General features: G+C 45.8%; 1 protein-coding gene across 3 annotated transcripts in view; it reads right to left on the bottom strand.

The window, feature by feature from the left end:
* The window catches only part of TMEM131 (transmembrane protein 131), a 483,390-nt gene that overhangs the window by 257,516 nt on the left and 206,536 nt on the right, over positions 1–19,338 (bottom strand). For all 3 annotated transcript variants that reach the window (XM_082245264.1, XM_082245263.1, XM_082245262.1), the window contains exons 5-6: positions 6,772–6,895; positions 4,487–4,603 (exon numbers count right to left, since the gene is read on the bottom strand). In XM_082245264.1, coding sequence (XP_082101390.1) covers positions 4,487–4,603; positions 6,772–6,895 — 241 coding nt within the window. The remainder of the gene's footprint in view (positions 1–4,486; positions 4,604–6,771; positions 6,896–19,338) is intronic.

The following is a 19,338-nucleotide window of genomic DNA, read 5'->3' as shown; positions in this document are numbered from 1 at the left end:
CTACAGGTGGTACCGTCTATCCTTTTAAAGAGGGATTCCTCAAACGGATAGCGCCTAGCCATGCGTTTGGAAATAGCAGGGGTTCGTTTCAAAACGACCCCATTTGGGTAAAGGAAAATCCTTCGCCCTTTTGGTAGGCTAACAAGTACCAAAAAGGAATCTCAGTCTCAGCTACCTCTGCCGGTGTAACCTCAAGACTAAAGGTTTCCCGGACGGACACAACTAGTGCATCCACCAACCACTCTTGTGCTATGGCGGAGGCAGAAACGTTCTCCTCCTCTCTCCTGCTGAGGAGACATTACCTGAGACAACAGCCCCATAAGAGGGACCTGCAGCTGCATTGACCAGCTCCGAATCCGTATCTGAAGTATCAGATAAAAAATAGGGGTAGGCGGGGGTCGCTTCTTGACCCCCGTCCCTGACAGGCCACCTCCACCCGGGATACCAAAGACTCCAAAACTGCCGAAAATGCATTAAAACAAGTGGGGTACTGGAGGGTCCTGCGGCCACCTTGAGGGGATCAGGTGGGGATACATATGCGGCAGGGTCAATGATTATACAAGACATTTGCCAGCGACAAAAAAAAAAATGACAAAGTAAAAAACTTTTTTTTTTTTTGTAATCCCCCAGCGCAACAGCGCCCCTCAGTGTTACCTGCCTTTTTGGACCCCACAGAGAGAGACCCCAAGGCTCATCCCTGATGCACAGAAATTTTCTATCAGCCTGCTCAGTGCTGTCCTGTTACAGACAGAAGTCTTTGGCCCTTTTTCCTGGGTAAAGGAGGCGGCTCCGCCCCTTAACACGCCTTCCGGCGCCTCCCCCTGGCTCCACGAGGTGTTTGGTCACCTCAAACATGGCCGCCCCCATGCTGGAGACACGAGGTTACGCCAATATGGCAGCCTCGTGTGATCTGCAAGACAATGGCGGCGGCCTGTTAGGATAGCGGCGGTTAGCAGCGGCCTGCGGGATGCTGTATTCGGCCTAGCGGCCTGCGGGAGTGCATCGGCCCCACAAACATGCAGTCCGTGGGTCGTCGGGAGATGCCACAAAACAGTGCTGTGCAGCCCGTGGAAGCTGGAGGAATGGCGATCTGGACTGCAGTACTCAGGCATAGGCATCAGCCTGTGTACCTCTGACAGGTAGGACACCTCCCAAACCAAGCCTCCTGGTTATTTTTCACAAAAATCACACTCAAATTGGGGGATCTGTGACTTATTATAGGATAGAGGGGAGATCCATTTTACCATCCCAGAGAGGGGCCCGCGTCCACCACAAACCCGACAGGGGGGAGAGGGGGAACATACTACTCACCATACCGGAACCAGGCGGGCGCCAACTCCTGACAGAACCCCTCTCCACCGGGGTGGGGGGGCTGTCGACCAATATGGATGCCGTGACTCTGTTGGTCATTGGCGTCCAGGCGAGACGTTTAACTCGCAGGGTCAGTCCCTGTCCAGTGGGACTATGTCACGGCCGACCCAGCGCGGAGCTATGGCCTGCGCGCGCTCGTAGGCTGAACTGGGGTGACCACTGGATCTCAACATCCAGCCCGTCGCCCAGTTCCAGCTTACTTGCTTGAAGATCTCACAGGAAACTGGAGAAAAGAGCTGTCTAAAAATCTTTCTAAGAAAAAAATCCTGCCAGGACCGAAGATCCTAGCAAGGCATCTAGGTCCTTACTCCTAACTAGACAGAAAAAAACTGATTTGCTGTAGCAGGAAGTGAGAGGATATACCCTCTGGGACTGCCCCTAGGGTGTGGCCAGAACGTTTTCTTTCCTGTCTAGTCCTACTCCTGTAGAGGGCAGTATAACCCGAGTTGTTATTAATCAACGAGGACTACGTCTGTCAATGAGCGACAGAGAAAAGGCTTTTTGCCAGGCCTATTTTGAAGGGCCATGTCAACCTTGGACGCAAGCCACTGCAGGACCGCCGTCATGGCCGTCATTGCGAACTGAGACTCAGAGGGTCCTGCAGCTTCTGAGAGTGGGTCAGGTGGTTACACATGTTCTAGGGACTCAATAGTTAATCTGGGGACCACCAGCAAAATCTGGAAAATTCACTGTGAAAATCCCCCCCATCGCTGTACCAGTGGCACCACAGGTCCAAGCACACCAAAAACACTGCTATAGCAGAAAGAGGGAGCGTTACACATCACCAGGGACTCACCACCACCAACTCAGGAGGGACACAGGAGCGCCAAACTGCAAGCTGTGCGGCGATCAGAGAGGACAAGTAAGCGCAGGCACTGCCACTAGATGCCCACCGCTGAATCACTGCTCCACAGTCTACAAGAAAATGGCTGCTGCATTGAAATCAATGGGAAACTACCAAAACATGGCTGCAGAGCTACACAAACATGGCCACTGACACCAATAGGTACCATCCAGGGGGAAAATGGCTGCGCGACCCCCACAGGACCACCAGGTACATGCAGCAAGCAAAGGGGGCCCTGGCAGGGACCCCCACTTGGACCATCACTCCAGAATCTTTGTAACTGGTCATCCAGCATCGTGCCCCCTCCTCCCCCGGCCCCATTACTGCTGAACACCCCATTACATGTAAATGGTATGGCCTACCCGGGGGGGAGGGGGGGGCGGGGACTAAGGGGGGAGCTGGTGAAAGATAGGGCAGAGGAGGATCGCAATAGTGAAGGGAGCGCCATTTGGGAAGAAAGGACACATGGAGGGCCTACCAGCGGTGGCGGCCGACCTAGCACGGAGCTGCGGTCGCGGCCGACCTAGCGCAGAGCTGCGGTTGGGTCACGCTCGCTGGCCGGACTGGGAAGACCGTTAGGATCTAGGATATCCAGTGCGTCGCCCAGTCCAGCAGTTGATTGTAGTCCTCACTGGAACAGACTTGATTGTAGTTCAGAAAATACTAAAAGAAAAAATTTCTGTTTAAAAAAGAAAAAAAAATCAGTTTAATAAAGAAAATATGCTAGAAACAGAGATCCCAGCAAGGAACTAGGTCCTTACTATTGACTAGGCAGAAAAAAAACTGAAGTCCTATAGCAGGAAGTGGGAGTATAACCCCTATAAATGCCCTATTAACGTAGTCAATTTTTTTCCACCTAGTGTCCTACTCCTATGGAGAACAGCATAACCCAAGGGTCAAAGAAGATATGAAGCTGTGTCCATCAATGAACGAAAGAGAAATACAATTTTCTGAGATACTGAAATGCTTGAAATCTATAATTCTGTGTGTAGCAAATCTATATAAAATATATGAGTTTCACTTTTAGAATTGAATTACTGAAATAAATTAACTTTTTGATGATATTCTAATTTTATGAGATGCACCTGTATATAAAGGTAAAAAGAGAAACCCTGTTATACCTTGTCCACATCCCAGGTCCCTTCCAGGGTCCTGGCTTTGCCTGTCACAGTGGGCATCTGAGAGGGTCTGGGTGGCACTGGAATGGACAATGACCCTGAACCTGCATAGCACCCTGCAGCTTACTATGCTTGTTGCATCACGTGCCAAGGTGAGCACCAAATGCAGGATCCAGAAGCAAATATTACATGCTAGCCACACAGGGTATAGTTCCCAAAGTGTGCTCGAGGGGCACCAAAGGAGGTAATAAATCTGGTGAAAAAAAATAGTAGAAAATTCTTCTCCATAACACACTAGCAAAAAACTGGAGCCTCGCGGAGTGGCCAGGGTTATGTGGGGACACTAGGGCCCAGACCCAGCAAAGCTTTGCCAGTGTCCAATCACCTGAGGGTAGCGGCATATAACCCATGATCTATGAATTTTATTTGGTGTCCTGTACTGAGCAATAAAAAGAATATTTAAAAAATAACTTAAGTGTAACTTTGTACCTTAATTTATTTCCCTTTATGCTGCACTCAAACTATTAAAAGTCTGGCGTTCAAACCTCCTTTCTATTTCTTTATAGGGTCTTCACATTCCCAGTATCCCTTTACTTGTACATGTTTCTGAGCTAGAAGGACATGTGGGAATATACACATTGAAAAGGATACCCTGAAAGCCCTCTTTCATGTAACACTAGAACCCTTTACTTTCTCTATCCTCACCACAATTCGTTGTACACATGCTTGTCATCACTTTAATGGAGATACATGCTTGGCTAAATAAGACTAAAAATTCTACTCCATTTCTAAATTCCATTCTGAATATCCATTGATGTGCATCACTTTTTTCTTAGGCAGAGTAGGAAAGCATTATAACCTCCGTCAGTTTTTTTATTAACATTTTGGTTATCACTGGAATGGGAACAGAGGAAAAAAGTGACAGCTCTCTAAAGAGAGGATCTCCTTTTTTAAAGAGATTCCATTGGAAAATCTCTCAAATGGCCCAAAAATTCACTAGATTTAAACTGGCCTCTAGGTAAAATGAGCTGCTAATGTGCAAAAACAGGGATCTGAAAAGGTTTTTACAATTTACTAAACAGATAGACAAGGATAATCCTAGGCACACAACATAAACACAACATAAAAAAAAAAAAAAACAACAGTTTCTTACCTGATAGGTAAATACCCCATGATTTGAGGTGTTAATAAATAAAGTATTCTCTACGTTTCCCACTACTCTTGCAAGAAACACTACATCAAATGATGTGTTCCCACCTGGGAGAATTTTCTGTGAAGCAAAGACAGAAGGTCAATCTAATTAAATATCTGATAAGAAATTGCTGACAGTAAATTCTGAATTGCTAGTGATACTGACAGTGGTTTAATAGAAATAAAATAATTGCTTGGTGATGCTCTGTTATAATTATTAAATGTGCATAAGTGATATGACTAGCACTAGAATATTATTTTATAAGAAAGACTATTTTCTCGCAGAGAAAGAATATACAACGGACAGTAACCTTCTGCTCTACTGCTCTATCCAGGTCTGTGTAAATGCTCTTTACAACACTTGCCTGGCCTGCCTGCTGCTGTTGGGTTCACGATCAGCTAAGATTTTACTACTGCTCCAAAAATAATAAAGCAGTAAAAAGACCAGCTGATCACCATCTCTTACTGAACTTCACAAATCGTTACAAAACACATCTATTAATAGGAGGTCACAGCGCAATGTGTGCAGCCTTTTTTCCTGGGCTGATTGTAGAGTTAAAAAGTCTAACTGAGCATGTCGACTCTAAATATACGACCCTGACAACATTTGCAATGCATTAACAAAAAGCTTTGAATTTCAGGAGGTAAAAATAGCAGCTTTATTACACATATTATAAATGCAGGAATGGTTGAGGGTATAGTGTGTGTCACACAAATTGTTTTCTGGAGATGGGATGGCAAAAACACCACAGGCAACTAGAAGAACCAGACTTCAATGGCACCATGATTTTGGTGCAAAAGAGTTTTGTTTGTTTTTAAGGGTTAGGTGCAGCCTTTACTTGACTCTGACCAATTCCTTTTCCTTTCTTGAAAATGAACTGGAACCCTGTGTCTACTTACTATCCTAAACTCATTCTAATTATAGAGTGCTATACAAAATAAAAATGAGCATGCTGTTCAGTAGAAATTCAGCGTTAATCTTCAATTTATCACATTGCATCACCAGTCTTAGGAAATTCAAGCAGAACTTCAACTGCTAGTCAGTGATCAAGAAGTCAACACACAGCAAGCCTTATGGGGACAGCGTTACACACATACAAATGGGCACAAGCCACAAAATGAAAGGGTCCAAAGTGCCTTAGTTGTTCATTAAACCATCACATAAAAAAAAAAAAAAAAAAGTGTTTCAGGGGAAACAAAGTTTCCCCTTTATCAGGGCTTAGAAGAATAGAATGAACTCATGAATAGAATAAGGCTTGCTAATGACTTGCAATTGCCATAATGACTGTTGACATAGACCCCATTTTTACATATTTAGACTCCATTTGTGCTTTATATTTTCTGGGTATCCTAATAACCAATGCATTTGGTTATTACAGAAGGGGTTCAGACTGTACTACAGTGATTAAATAGTTACCAATGAAGTATTTTGTTTTTTATATAAAAACAGTTATTGAAAAGGTCTGAAGAAAATCAAAAGCAAATAGTCTTTACCCATTAGAAACACCAATCATGCTGCTTTAGTATAGGAGCTGTAAATCTTCACACTCTAAATTGTGTGAATATTCACTTAAAGCGGTATTGTACAGCTTTTGTTGACTTTTAACTACAGGTAAGCCTATAATAAGGCTTACCTGTAGGTACAATTAATATCTCCTAAACCTGCATGGTTTAGGAGATATTACCACTGCATGCAGCCGCTGACGAGTGCGGCGCATGCGCTCTGAAGGTCCGGCGGACCTTTAAGTTCCTTTCCGGGAATTGCCGCATGCGCAGGAGTGACGTCATCCCGGAAGAGACACCGTGGGATCATGTCCGCTCCCACAGCGGTGTCCGGGGGACCGTGTCGGGGCTGCATTCTAAGGTACGGTAAGTAATTCATAATGAGCTAGTATGCGATGCATACTAGCTCATTATGCCTTTGTCTTGCAGGTTTTTTTTTTTTTTTTGTCATTAAGAGTTTACTACCGCTTTAAACTATCCAACCTTTATCACCTATTTCACATACACACTACATACGGCTGGGTATATAAAGAGGAATTGATTTTTTTTTCTTTAAGATTCTTAACTCCTTTAGTAAATAAGCCCAAGTATTGCTACTTTAATTTTCCAAGCCAAATACATGTCATGGATTGATAAATTCCCACCACAGGAATCATATTACAAACCTAAAGTTTAACGGAAAAGAAAAGAAAATTAAGTATTGAGGAAACCAACATATACATTTTAAAACAGCAGATTCCTTACCCTGTTTTGAAAAAAAGAAGCATGAAAATGCGATGTTGTTGCTGATATTGATACTAAAGTAATAGTTTCATCTGAACTAGGATTGTGCAAGTACACTTTTTCCATTTTTGGCATTCCCACAGGCCTGCAAGAAAATGGGGAATTACATGTTAATAAACCTAGAAAATCTTAAATTAAAAACTTCCTGAAAACTGTTAAGACTTCATATTAACAGTTTTATTAATGTCATGATTATTTAAAATACATTAAAATGTTTGCAACCATGGGAACATTCCCATGTATATAGCTAACTGATTTGCACACAGGATTTTAATGTGCTTCCAAAATGATGAATACTGCCTTGTCAAATACACTAGGTTACCAAAATATTAGCTTTTACATGCACATGAACTTTAATGGCATCCCAGTCTTCGTCTGTAGGGTTCAGTATTGAGTTGGCCCACCCTTTGCAGCTATAACAGCTTCAAGTCTTCTGGGAAGGCTGTCCACAGGGTTTAGGAGTGTGTGTAATGGAATGTTTGACCGTTCTTCCAGAAGTGCATTTGTGAGGTCTGGCACTGTTGGACAAGAAGGCCTGGCTCGCAGTCTCCGCTCTAATTCATTCCAAAGGTGTTCTATCGGGTTGAGGTCAGGACTCTGTGGAGGCCAGTCAAGTTCCTCCACTCCAAACTCGCTGAGCATGTCTTTATGGACCTTGCTTTGTGCACTGGTCAAAATAATTTGCTGGGGAGGGGGGGGGGGATTATGGTGTGGGGTTGTTTCTCAGGGGTTGGGCTTTGCCCCTTCGTTCCAGTGAAAATAACTCTTAAGGTGTCGACATGCAAAGACATTTTGGACAATTTCATGCTCCCAACTTTGTGGGAACTGTTTGGGGACGGCCCTCCCTTTCCTAACATGACTGCCCATCAGTGCACAGACAAGGTCCATAAAGACACGGATGAGTGAATTTGGGGTGGAGGAACTTAACTGACCTACACAGAGTCCTGAGCTCAACCTGATAGAACACCTTTGGGATGAATTAGAGCGGAGACTGCGAGCCAGGCCTTCTCGTCCACATTAGTGTCTGACCCCACGAATGGGTTTCTGGAAAAATAGCCAAACACTCCCATAGACACACTCCTAAACCTTGTTAATAGCCTTCCCAGAAGAGTTGAAGCCGTTATTGCTGCAAAGGGCGGGCCAACTCAATATAGAACCCTATGGACTAAGAATAGGATGCCATTAAAGTTCATGTGCGTGTAAAGGCGGGCATTCTAATACTTTTGGTAATATAGTGTATTTAAGGGGAAGATACACATGTATGCATTTTTATTAAAGATCATTTTATTAAAGATCAATGGTACTCTTTTACAGATCTACACATTTTGAGATCCAAAAATCACATAAATATGTACATAGGAATTCTATGGCAATATATCTGTAGGAGAATACTGAGATTTCAAGCTTCTAATAGGGTTTGCAAACCAGCTCAGAAAATTTACTACACTCCGATCAGCATGTACACTTGGCAAAAAAAAAAAGCAAGCAAAAAGAAAACCAAATTGTCAAAGCCAATATAAAAATATAAGCCATTAATACTAATGAAGCAAGTACCACATTGCTCTACAATTTTCCATGCAAAGCAGCAATTACCTGAATTCAGTACATATGTTAGTGTAGATAATTTAGCAGAAGTGAAGCCACAAACCCGAAAATAAACGGATGATCTAAAACCCCCCATTAGCAGGTGTTGTGTGGTAGGTCTATTGTAAGCCAAACATTACACTAAAAAAAAGCTTATGCAAATAATGAAAAAACATTTGCAGCTTATATATGGTTCTGTATAACAAACTGCTATAAAACGATTTTTCACATATACATTTCATTTAGAAAACACTGGCCAGATTTCTTACTATAACCAAAGTATTTTAGCATATACAGATTGGCACAAAGTGGTTGGAGATATATTGGGGAATACAAAGAGCACTCACATAGGGTTAAACACTGGTATTTTCTATGAAGACAGATACAGTACAAAATATCAAAATGTTTTATATACAAAAACTGTAAATTTAGATGTTTTCTTTACACTCCTGAGGGACTAAGGATTTGTAATATGCATAGGACAGTGCACATGACCACAATTAAAGTGAACTGCTCATTCCAAACAAGAAGTGAGGAAAAAGAACAGGTACAGAGCTCACAAAGGATGTTGAAAGGTTGCAAAATAATTTTCTTTTTATCCGTGATTTGTTAGGCTATAAAATTAAAGAAAAATGTATGTATAGAATGAAGAAAAGGTAATACTGGACCAACATGAAAAATGAGTTCAGCGCAGAGCTGCTTTCTGATGGGAGCAAGAATGTATAGCAAGAGATTGTCAGCTGCAAAATACTCCAGTCTCTTGTGTGTCACTATTTATGCTCATTCATGCAACATTGACATGGCCATAGGAAGAAAGAAATTTGTCCATAAGCATGAGCAGTTTTTTTTTTCACTTTACATCCAACTGAAAGCAGCAGAGAACCTTTAAAAATGGGTCCAAGTTTTAGGGGGGTTGGGGCAGAGCTTAACCTCGTCCACCTCTGACCATGACTGGCACAGATTAAACTGCAGCTAACCACTGGCTTCAGAAAATGACCTATCTATGAAGAATCCACTAAGGTGGGGTTTCTTAAACGATTTATAGGATTTATTGCCTATCTGGGATCAAAGAAGAGATTACCAAAACATCAGCAATGCCGAAAACAAATAATGTCAACACACTGCGGGCACTCTTCTAACATTTCGGTAAGCTTCAGTGAAGTGGGGAGAAAAGAATTTTGATTTACCTGTAAACTCCATATTTTACAGTACAGGACACATGCAAAGTATTCACAGACACACCCAAACAATGAATGAGAAGGGTGGGCAACAGCCAGGCAAACAGAACTGTTACAACAGACAAGAAGTATCAAAAAGACCCAACTTTAGAGTGCTGCTGTCAGAACCTTGCTGCCAAAAGCTGCATCAGCAGAAGATTGGATATTCACCTATTGAGCTTTGAAAAAGTATGAACAGAGGAACAAGTAGCAGCCATACACCGCTGAGCTGGAGACCTGGTGCTGAAATACCCAGGAAAATCCCACCAATTTGGAGGGATGGGCACGTAAAAGTGCAGGAGGAGACTGGTCCAATACATGTAAGCTTGAGCGATTTGATTTCCAATATATCTCGTAATGGTGGACTTGGAAAAAGGGGGAACCTTGCAAGGTTCTGAGAACAGGACAAATAGGAAATCAGTCTGATGGAAGCTATGTCTTTTAGGAAGACTCTAATTCTTCTTACTACGTCTTTACAATGAACGGAGATTTTTTAGTTTCTTTGGAGCAGGGCATAAGTATGCCATCATGCTTGCTGAGGAGGAAAACTGATAACACTTTGGGAAGAAAGGATGGTCTTGGGGGTAGACAATTTCTTGTGTTTGTAAAGTTGGAGGAAGAGACCCTTACAGAAGAGGGCCGCCAACTCCGAGACATGTCTGGCAGATGCGATAGCAACCAAAAAGGCTACTTTGCAGGCAAGGACAGCTAAGGGAATATCGCTGAAGGGTTCAAAGGAGGGTTTCTGCAGGTCACAGAGAACCAAGCTGAGACCTCAAGCAAGCAAGGGGTGCTGCAATGGGGCCCTAATGTGGGATACACTTTGAGAATTTTTTTTTTTTTACAATGGAGAGCAAAGTCAGAGGTCTTTGAAAGAGAATGGAAAAAGCCAAAAGCTTTCCTCCGCGAACGCTTATGGCCAAGATTGTAAGAAGGCCAGAATGAGAGGCACAGAATGATCTCTAGGATTGAAGTGCCTGTGACCAAACCAGGCAAAGAAGGCTTTCCAGTTATGGCAGTAGATTTTCCTGGAAGTTTTTTACCTTTTAGCAAGGTAGGAAAAATTCAGGCAGTGCAGGCCGAGGTAGTCTGCTTTTTAGTTTAGCACACATGGGTAGAGATGCAGAGATCGCTGGAAAGTGAGTTTCCATTCATAAGATTATTTGGTTTGTTTCATTAAGGGCTGCATTGGCTTATGATGCCCCATGATGGTGATGCAGACCACAGTAGTGGAAATGTCTGACTGCACCCTGATTGGGTATCCTCGTAGAAGGGAGAAGTCTAATGTTGCAGAGCCATCCAAACTGCTCAGAGCTCCAACATTGTTGATAGGGACCTTTGCTTCCACATGTGACCACGTTCCCTGGACTGTGAGGGACTGGAAAACGCTTTCCCAGGCTAAGGATTGGCGTGTTATTTAAACATCTCACTGTGGGATGTCTCTGACAAATTCTAGACTCAGCGAAAGAATTGTCTTTTCTGGAAAGAAAACCCTTGCTTGTGTGCAGGACCAGACCCAAGTATTCCAGGCAAGGAGAAGGCTGCTGAGCAGATTTGTGTAAATTGATAACCCCTGAATCATCCTGTGGACATTTTCTGATTGCTGGAGAAAAAAAAGAAGTCCTTCAGGAGAAGGTCATCTAGATAACTTGTAACCTGATTGCCCTGAGTTCTGAGAAGGGCAAGAAGAAGTGCTAGGACCTTGTGATTACTTTTGGAGGAAAAGATAGGAAAAGGGAAAGTGTAATAAATTGTCTGCCACTGTGAAGCACAGAAAGCAGATAAGGTGGTTAAATGGGAACATTTAGATATGCATCTTGGATATCTATGGATGCCTGGATATCTATGGATGCCAAGTATTCCCATTTTCTTAAAGAGGCAATTGCCATTCTTCTGGATTCCATGTAAAACTTTGGAATCTGAAGGTATTTGCTGAAGGATTTTGGGCCCAAAATAGGATGAATACCCCTTATTAGGCTTTGTTAACTCAAATGGGCTTTAATAGAATCCTTTGAATCTGTCTTGTGGAGGTACTGGCATAACTACTCCCTGGGACAAGAGATGGTTCAGCCCATTTTGGCATATCTGACTGTCCTTTGACAATTTTTGCTTGTGTTGAGAGAAGAAAGCGATGAGGGGAAAGAGTTTGAACTCCATTTTGTACCCCTTTGAAGCCACCAAATGAACCCACATTTCTGGGACATCTCTGACCCAGAAAGCAAGCTGTGACACCCCCCCTCCCCCATTAGTTGTGAGGGAGCCTCTTATTGGGAAGAGGGCTTTGAGGAAAACTTGGTGGGCTTTGGGACCGAAGTCTTGTGCAAAGAAGGATGGCTGACGATAGGTTTTGAGGCCTGGGCGGAGCGTTCAGGTGCTCTGCATTTTGAGGAGGTGAAAGCTCTTGAGGATGGGAATATTTGGATCGTCCACTGTGGGAGTAAAACCTTGACATCTTGTGCCATCTTTCAAGAATTGGTTAAGTGACTCTCCAAACAAATGTCGTCCTTGAAAAGACAAACGTGTGAGGCACTTTTTATAGCCAGCTTTAGCTGTCCACAAGATATGTAAATGGAGATTCACATGCACAGATCATCTTAAGGGCATCCACAAAAAAGTGCAGAGCAGAAAGTAGTTGTGATTGCTCTGTTAAGGCATATTCTAGAAAAACAGGGTTATGTTGGTTATAATTGGGAAAGAAATTAAAGTGCATTAAGCTAAGAGCAATTTCTCCCAGAGAGAGAGCAAGTCAAATCACCTTAGGAGACTAGCAAAAAACTGAGGACTCACAGACTGGGTTAGGCTTCTAGGGGAGATGCCCAGGGGCAGGTCGACAAAAGCTTTTCCAGGGTTCAATTACCTGAAGGTATGGACCGTTAACCAGTTTCTATAAGTACATTGCCTATGTCCTGTACTGTACGATACGTATAAATAAACCCTTGGTTATATTTTCTTTAGACATTGTTAAGTGGTGCATGTGGATTTTCACCTCACTACCTTGCCTGTGCCATTCCCTTACCCTGACTGCGCTCTAGTCCCTCATAGGCATACATGCACTCAATCATATTAACTTAACAGGTTTTGAAAAGGGGGGGGGGGGGTAGCAGTGGGCAGGAATCACGTTTTAATCCCACAGAAAGCATTGCAATCTGTCATACATTAACCACATTTATAGCATCAGATCTCAGTAGTATACAGCTAAATACTACACGGTCATATGGATGACATTTGGTGACCCATCAAACATATCCATGACCAAATTTAGTTCCGGACCAATAGTTAAACAAAAACACAGCACTCTAGGAAGAAGGCTGTAGCAATATGCTGTATACCAATCCTAATAGATTCTCTATATGAAGTCTGTGACAACAGTGGTTTGCCTTAAAATCCAAACTCTGTCTCATTAATGTGGGAGCTCCTACTAGAATGAAGTACACCCTAAAAATCTGGTGGTGGTGCAACTCCTGTTCCTTAAAGCTAAACTCAAAACAATAAAAAAAAAAAATAAATAGATTTCATATTTACCTGTACAAACAATTTAACTTGTATTGAAAGTAGTAAGAATATATACATACAAAAACACTTATAGGATTTTTACAGCCATAAACCGAATGTGGACTGTACTGCAGAAGGTTACTGAATTCAAGCAGAAAGATTAAATTATTGTACTTCCTTGGTCTGCTCAACATTACAACATGGATATGCCTTTCCGCAACAGACCACAGTATAGCTGAAAGGGAGACGTGCTGTTCTTGGGCCTGGATTCATTACCCACAGACACACCCTAAATCAATGAACCATTAGATAGTAGAGTCAAGACAAGGAGAACAACCTGGAAGCTACACATTTTTAATGGGTCAACATAGGCAGTTACCATATTTTGATACTGATAGTTTTTTTTTTTTCAAAGGGAAACTAACTTGGAACAAGCATGCAGCCTGTGAAATATTTAACGGAATACTTGAACTACTGTCTAAGCGACTCAAAGTATTACATCACTATGATAGCTGGGCAGCTAGCAATTAGGGACTGAAGTCAGCATTGCTTTCTCTCACTATAGGTTTTCTTTCAAAAAAGAAAGGTTGAAACTAAAACGTTTCTATAGTCTCTAGTGGTAGCGGTAATTAGATTTCTATGAACAATGTTTTCTCAGTTTCTGAAGCAGGGAAAGTCTATGACGCTCTCGACCACACCACTCATGAGCGATGATGCAAAGTAAGTAAAGCTCCTGTTGATTTTTTAGTGGAAGAACCTTTTTCTTGTTTGGGAAAGCTATGCCATAAAGGAGAGGCCAGCGACATGTTTTGATATTTTGATCAGTTTAAAACCAACCAGTAGTATTTACATACAGCTGAAATGAACCACCTTAGGACCTGAAGGTTTTACCCCCTTAATGACCAGGCCATTTTTTGCGATACGGCACTGCAGTACTTTGACAATTGCGCGGTTGTTCGATGCTGTACCCAAATAAAATGGACGTCCTTTTTTTTTCACAAATAGTGCTTTCTTTTGGTGGTATTTGATCACCTCTGTGGTTTTTATTTTTTGGCACTATAAACAAAAATTGACCATTCTGAAATAAAACTAATTTTTTACTTTCTGCTATAAAACGTTCCCAAAAAAACGGAATTTTTGTAAAATCTTACCTGTAAAATTCCTTTCTCTGAGTCCTCCGACAGTCGCCGCCTCTTCATATTCGTCACATATGGGGTATTAGACTTTGCTCCGAAGGAGTAGCTAGGCAACAGAATATGTTAACAATAAAGCTTTAACATATCCCACCCTCAAGGGGTGGTCCCCTCAGTCAATACCCTCCTACTTCCTGCAACCATATCTCAGTTTTAGTGGAATAGCAGTAGAGTATACATTCAAACCCCAAAAGAGGGGCGGGGGCGGCGACTGTCGGAGGACTCAGAGAAAGGAATTTTACAGGTAAGATTTTACAAAAATTCCGTTTTCTCTTACGTCCTCCGACAGTCGCCGCCTCTTCATATTCGTCACATATGGGGACGTCCCAAAGCAGTGCAAACATGAGGGGTGGGAAACGCATCCGCGCCGAAAAGGCAACGCAGTCTCCACATCAAAGAAAGGAACCTTACCAAAGGAAGGAAACCAGCTGGGCAACAGCAAAAATAAGTGCTCAACAGGAGCAACAACCCAGGAAAAGACAAAAAAACCAGGGGATACAAAAAACTATCCCAACAGCCAGGAGTCCCCAACAAGGGACCCTATGGAACAGCCGCACTAAGAACCTTGCGGCCAAAGGAAGCATCCGCCGATGCCTGAACATCTACTTTGTAGAATTTTGTGAAAGTGTGTACGGTCGACCAAGTCGCCGCCTTACACACCTGGGCTACAGAAGCCCCATGACGGCAGGCCCAAGACGTACTCAGTGATCTAGTAGAGTGCGACTTCACAGGCACAGGGGGAACCTTCCCCTGCAAGGCATAGGCCTGTTCAATGGTCTGCCTGATCCATTTGGCAATGGTAGAGGCGGAAGCCGCCATGCCCTTCCGAGGACCCTCTGGAAGAACAAACAAGGAGTCAGTCTTACGAAAAGACTCAGTCGATTTAAGGTAAACCCTTATCGCCCGAACAACATCCAGAGAGTGCAATCTCACCTCCTTCGGATGTTTAGGCTTCGTGCACAACGAAGGCAAAACAATATCCTCGTTAAGATGGAATTCCGAAACTCGTTTCGGTAGAAAAGAAGGATTAGGTCGCAAGACCACCTTATCCAAATGAACAACCAGGTACGGAGACTTGCAGGACAAAGCCGCCAGTTCCGACACTCTGCGAGCCGAAGTGATCGCCACCAAAAAGGCGACCTTTTTGGACAACATAGACAACGAGATCTCCCTGATCTGTTCAAAAGGAGCACGTTGTAACACAGATAGAACTAGATTCAAGTCCCAAGGGGGCAAAGGATCCCTCCTAGGAGGAACCAGATGCCGCACACCCTGAATAAAAGCGCCAACCAAGGAGTTGGAAGCCACGGGACGTTGAAACAGAACGGCCAGCGCCGACACCTGACCCTTAATCGTAGCCAGCGCCAAACGCTGATCGACACCCGTCTGAAGGAAAGACAGCACACGGGAAACCGAGTACGTGCGGGGTGAAAACCCCCTGGACTCACACCAGGCAAAATAGGCCTTCCAAGTACGGTAATAAACCTTCCCCGAGGAAGAGTTCCTCGCGTTGATCAAAGTATGAACGACCTCTGGAGAGAGACCCTTCTCCTTCAGGACCTCGGTCTCAACAGCCAGGCCGTCAAAGCCAGCGACTGTAAAGCAGGATGGTAAATCGGTCCTTGAGACAGTAGATCGTCTCGAAGAGGCAGACGCCAAGGAGCGTCGACCGCCAGATTCACGAGGTCTGCGTACCAGGACCGGCGAGGCCAGTCCGGTGCCACAAGAATCACCGTACTGCGTTCCGAGTGCAACCTGCGAAGGAACCTGGACAGCAACTGAATCGGTGGAAACGCGTACATCAGCCTGTACTGATGCCACGGGGCCACTAACGCGTCCGACGCGTCTGCCCGAGGGTCGCGCGTCCTTGCCACGAACCTCTTCACCTTGTAGTTGAGGCGAGACGCGAACAGGTCCACATCTGGAAGACCCCACTTCGCGCACAACATCTGGAAGACAGCCGGGTGGAGAGACCATTCCCCCTGATCCAGGGTCTGGCGACTCAGATAGTCCGCCTGCCAGTTCTCCACTCCCGGAATGTGAACCGCCGTTATCGCCGGGACATGAGTCTCGGCCCAAGACAGAATGTCGGCCACTTCTCGAGCCGCTCGGGCACTCCTGGTGCCCCCTTGGTGGTTGATGTAGGCCACCGCCGTGGCATTGTCCGTCTGCACCCGAACCGGGCAGCCCTGCAGCCGGTCCGTCCAGCGATGAAGACAGAGCCTTATCGCACGCAATTCCAGAATGTTGATCGGAAGGGAAGACTCCCCCTCCGACCAGGTCCCCTGGGCGGACAGAACGCCCAGAACACCACCCCAGCCCGACAGGCTGGCATCCGTGGTGATTATAGTCCACGAGATCGGACGAAACGACTTGCCCCCGGACACCAACGGGGACTGGAGCCACCACAGAAGGTTTTCCCTGGTGCGATGACTCAACGAGATCTGAAGATCCAGAGATTGAGGTCGCCCGTCCCACCTGGACAGGATCTCCGCTTGGAGACCCCGCGTGTGAAACTGCGCGAAAGGAATCGCCTCGAAGGCCGAGACCATCAATCCCAGACATCTCATACCCGTCCGCAGAGACGAGTGTGGAACGTCCCTGAGGGACCTGACTTCCTCCTGAAGAGTCCTGAGTTTGTCTTCCGGCAGGAAGACCTTCGCCTGCACCGAGTCCAGTATCATTCCCAGATAGGGGAGACGAACCGACGGACTCAGTGTCGACTTTGGAACATTTATCGTCCAACCGAACTCCTGCAGAGTTTGCATTGTGACAGACAGGTCCTTCTCCAGACCCTGTCTGGTTGCAGACCGAACCAGAATGTCGTCCAGATACCCCAGGACAGAAATGCCCTGGGCTCTCAATAATGCCAGAACCGGTGCAAGCACCTTGGTGAAGACCCGCGGAGCCGAGGCGAGCCCAAAGGGCAACGCCACAAACTGGTAGTGATCCTCCGCAATGGCAAATCGAAGGTACTTCTGATGACCCTCGAATATGGGGATGTGAAGGTACGCATCCTTCAAATCGATGGAGGCCATGAATTCCCCCGGAACCAGGGCAGCCGCCACCGAGCGCAGGGATTCCATGTGGAACTTGCGAACTCGCACAGAGCGGTTCAGAGCTTTCAAGTCCAGAATCGGACGAACCTTGCCCTCCTTCCTGGGCACGGTGAACAGATTGGAATAAAACCCCCGAAATCTGTCCCGATGAGGCACCGGAACCACCACTCCCTGAGCCCTCAGGTCCCGCACCGCCAGGTGCAGATCCCGCAGGCGCTCTGGAGACAGTTGAAGATTTGAGGGAAAAAATCTGCTCTCCGGCCGAGAGAGAAACTCGATCTTGTAACCAGATCGAACGATTTCCAGAACCCATCTGTCCCTCACACGGGCCAACCAGGGCTGAAGAAAACCGAGCAAGCGTCCCCCCACCCCAAAACTGGGTGAGGGCGCCCCTTCAGGCCGAACTGTTATGGGCCGCAGGTCCGGATTGACCGGACTTCTGTTTCCCAGACCAGGGCTTCTTCTGAGAGCCTTGGCCCTTGAACGGTTTGCCCTTGTAGTGCGGCCGAAAGGCACGAAAGGACCCCTGAGGGGGCCGAAAATGAGCATGCTTCTTCCCAGAAGCCCCCTTAGCCTTGGGGAAATGGGGCAAGAGAGTGCTCTTACCCCCGGTAATCCCCTTAATCAACACATCCAGGGACTCCCCAAAAAGGCGAGACCCATCATAAGGCAGATTGGCTAAGGTTTTACGTGAAGATTGGTCCACCGACCAACATTTCAACCAAACCAGGCGGCGAGACAACACCGCCACGCTGTGCACACGCGCGGCCAACGGAATCAGGTCCAGGTCCGCATCACACAGATACATGACACCCTGGTGGATCTGATCCACCATATCCAGGGTCGCCGCCGAGGCCGAATCGGCCACTAGGACGCGCCTAAGCATCTGCGTCCAACTTGCGATCGCCTGGGCCGCCATGAAAGAAGCAAACAGAGCCTTAAGCATAGAACCCGTAACAGAATAAGTATGACGGGCAAGAGACTCCAGTCTCCTATCCGTGGCATCACGGAAAACAGGGGATCCCTCTGCAGGGATCGCAGTGGCTTTGTTCAAAACCGCAATAGCATGATCCACTGGCGGAGGCACACACCACCGTTCATCAGTGGCAGGCGAGAAAGGATAACGCAGCTTAAATTTACTTGGTACCGCAAAAGGCTTGCGCAAATCGCGCCATTGGTCCTTAACAGCGCGCTGAAAATCAGCATTGCAGGGAAAAACCTGCGGCGTCCTGCGTTTTCTCTGCGTCCCATAAGCCGCCAAAGCAGCTGGGGGACACACCTCGTCCTGCAAACGTAGCGTCTGCTTAATGGAAGCAATCAACTCATCCATGATTGCAAGCTCTTCAGGCGAGCCAGGGGGAGAATTATCAACCCCCTCAACTTCAGCCTCTACCTCAGACCCCACTAGATCAAGAGAGGAGCGGGACCCCGATAGGGGGGTCCCCGCCAGAACAGCCCCATCACCTTCACCCTCAGAATCAGAGGACAGAGCAACTCTGGGCCGTTTAGCAGATTGAGCAGCCACCAGCATTTGCACCTGTGCAGCAAGGCCAGCCACAATAGTGGCTAAATCCCCCCCTGGGGGGGAAACAGCGGTCCCCTGGCTTTCCACCAATACTGTGGGAAACTTGCCCTCCTGAGAATCCATTGCCCCTGTATGCCAGACAACCAAGGGTTAACTGCCCCCTTACAGCAAGCGCGGCAAGCGCAGCCCACCGCACCACACTCAGGCACAATGAGACCCCCACAGGGAATATACAGACTGAATACAGGCAATGGAACACAGGAATAGAAGGATAAAACCTGAGGAGACTCCGCTGCTGCTGCTGCCTCGATCGGTGCTTCCAGGAGAGAGGAAGTGATGCTGCCAGGGCGCTCTATGTAAGCCTATGGAGGCTACAAGAAAATGGCCGCCGTGCATGTAAACCATGCGGCCGGAGCGGGCGCCGGTAAAATGGCGTCGTTTGGCGCCGAAATCGCCGC

The sequence above is a fragment of the Pelophylax lessonae genome, assembly GCF_965119305.1.
Source record: "Pelophylax lessonae genome assembly, chromosome: 2".
Taxonomy (NCBI): Eukaryota; Metazoa; Chordata; class Amphibia; order Anura; family Ranidae; genus Pelophylax; species Pelophylax lessonae.
This window is presented reverse-complemented; position numbering and strand designations above follow the sequence as displayed.